General features: G+C 40.0%; 1 protein-coding gene across 1 annotated transcript; it reads right to left on the bottom strand.

Moving 5' to 3' along the window:
• Positions 1 to 62: 62 nt before the first annotated feature.
• Positions 63 to 1,091, bottom strand: LOC107579873 (DNA-directed RNA polymerase II subunit RPB3-like; the record flags this gene model as incomplete). The annotated part of the gene is made up of 6 exons (XM_016265660.1): positions 63 to 256; positions 334 to 385; positions 459 to 587; positions 698 to 750; positions 835 to 903; positions 1,034 to 1,091. Coding segments are annotated over 6 exons (555 nt in total), but the record flags the coding sequence as incomplete, so codon positions are not given.
• Positions 1,092 to 1,167: the final 76 nt, after the last annotated feature.

Genomic DNA, 1,167 nt, shown 5'->3' with positions numbered 1-1,167 from the left:
AAAGCAAATCCTAAACCAATACTTCTGTGTACCTGATTACAAATAATACTCATTTAATGTGCTCAAACCATGCCATAAGACCCATACCATTCCTGTGGAATTGGGTACACCGTGTGTCTCAGCGCATTGTCTGGGTCGTACTCAAACGCCACCCCTGCAGTGGGATTCCATTTGGCGTGCTCCTTGCCGAAACCCTTTTTAGCGTATGCTCTGAGACGCAGCTCCTGACCCTTCCGCAGCTTCACCAACAGGATGTCTGTACGAAATCCCCAAATGATCAATACTAATACATCTGAGTGATTATACAGAAAATTAGAAGGCAATCTGACCCACCATCCTGCTCCACATAGTCATTGGGATCGTTGTCTCGGCTTCTGGATGTTACCTGAAGAGCAAGATACATCACATAAGAAAAAGCAAAGTGTGTATATGTGAGTTTGTGAGGAGAATCCACGTACAGGAATGACTCGGGGGTTATTGGACAGGAGATCTCGTGAGGTCACGTGCCGCGTCTGGTCTTCTGTACATCTCACATCCAGCGTGAGCTCAACCGAACACTCCGGACAGAAATCATCACATGTGCAGTCCTAATTGGAAACCAAAGAAAGCTAAATGTTAGATTTGACTTCTCTACATTTAATGAGACGAGTCATATTCATAAAAACAGAAATGCTGGCAGGGTGTTTAATACACTTACTCGTGAGTACTGCATCTTGTCAACAATGTCATCACTTGTGAGTGGAATAAGCCCTATGAAAGAGGAGCATGATAACTGCACTTAGCACTAAAAAAAGAGTGATATGAAAGATTTGGAAAGATTTTGCACATACGCACCCACTCTGTGTGCAATAAACTCATCATGGAGCACAGAGGAGTTGGCATCAATCTGAACCCAATCGATAGCTGGCAAACAAGCTCATTACATCAGATTAACCGATTTAAAAGACAAAGTGCATAATTAAATCAAGTAAACACATAATTAAATCAACCCCTTTTTGTATAAAAACAAGAAGACAGATGGTTTGATTCTTACCAATGGTTGGGACTTCTGACATGAATACACGTCGAATTGAGTTCGCCACGCTGAAACAAATAATAGTAAAATTTTTATTTGGAAATTATATATTATATATATAGTAGTAATTTTATAATAATAGAATTATTAAT

This window comes from Sinocyclocheilus grahami, unplaced genomic scaffold (assembly GCF_001515645.1).
Source record: "Sinocyclocheilus grahami isolate Dianchi unplaced genomic scaffold, SAMN03320097.WGS_v1.1 scaffold21029.1, whole genome shotgun sequence".
Classification (NCBI taxonomy): domain Eukaryota; kingdom Metazoa; phylum Chordata; class Actinopteri; order Cypriniformes; family Cyprinidae; genus Sinocyclocheilus; species Sinocyclocheilus grahami.
The sequence above is the reverse complement of the archived record's forward strand: the minus strand, read 5'-3'. Positions and strand labels throughout refer to the sequence as shown.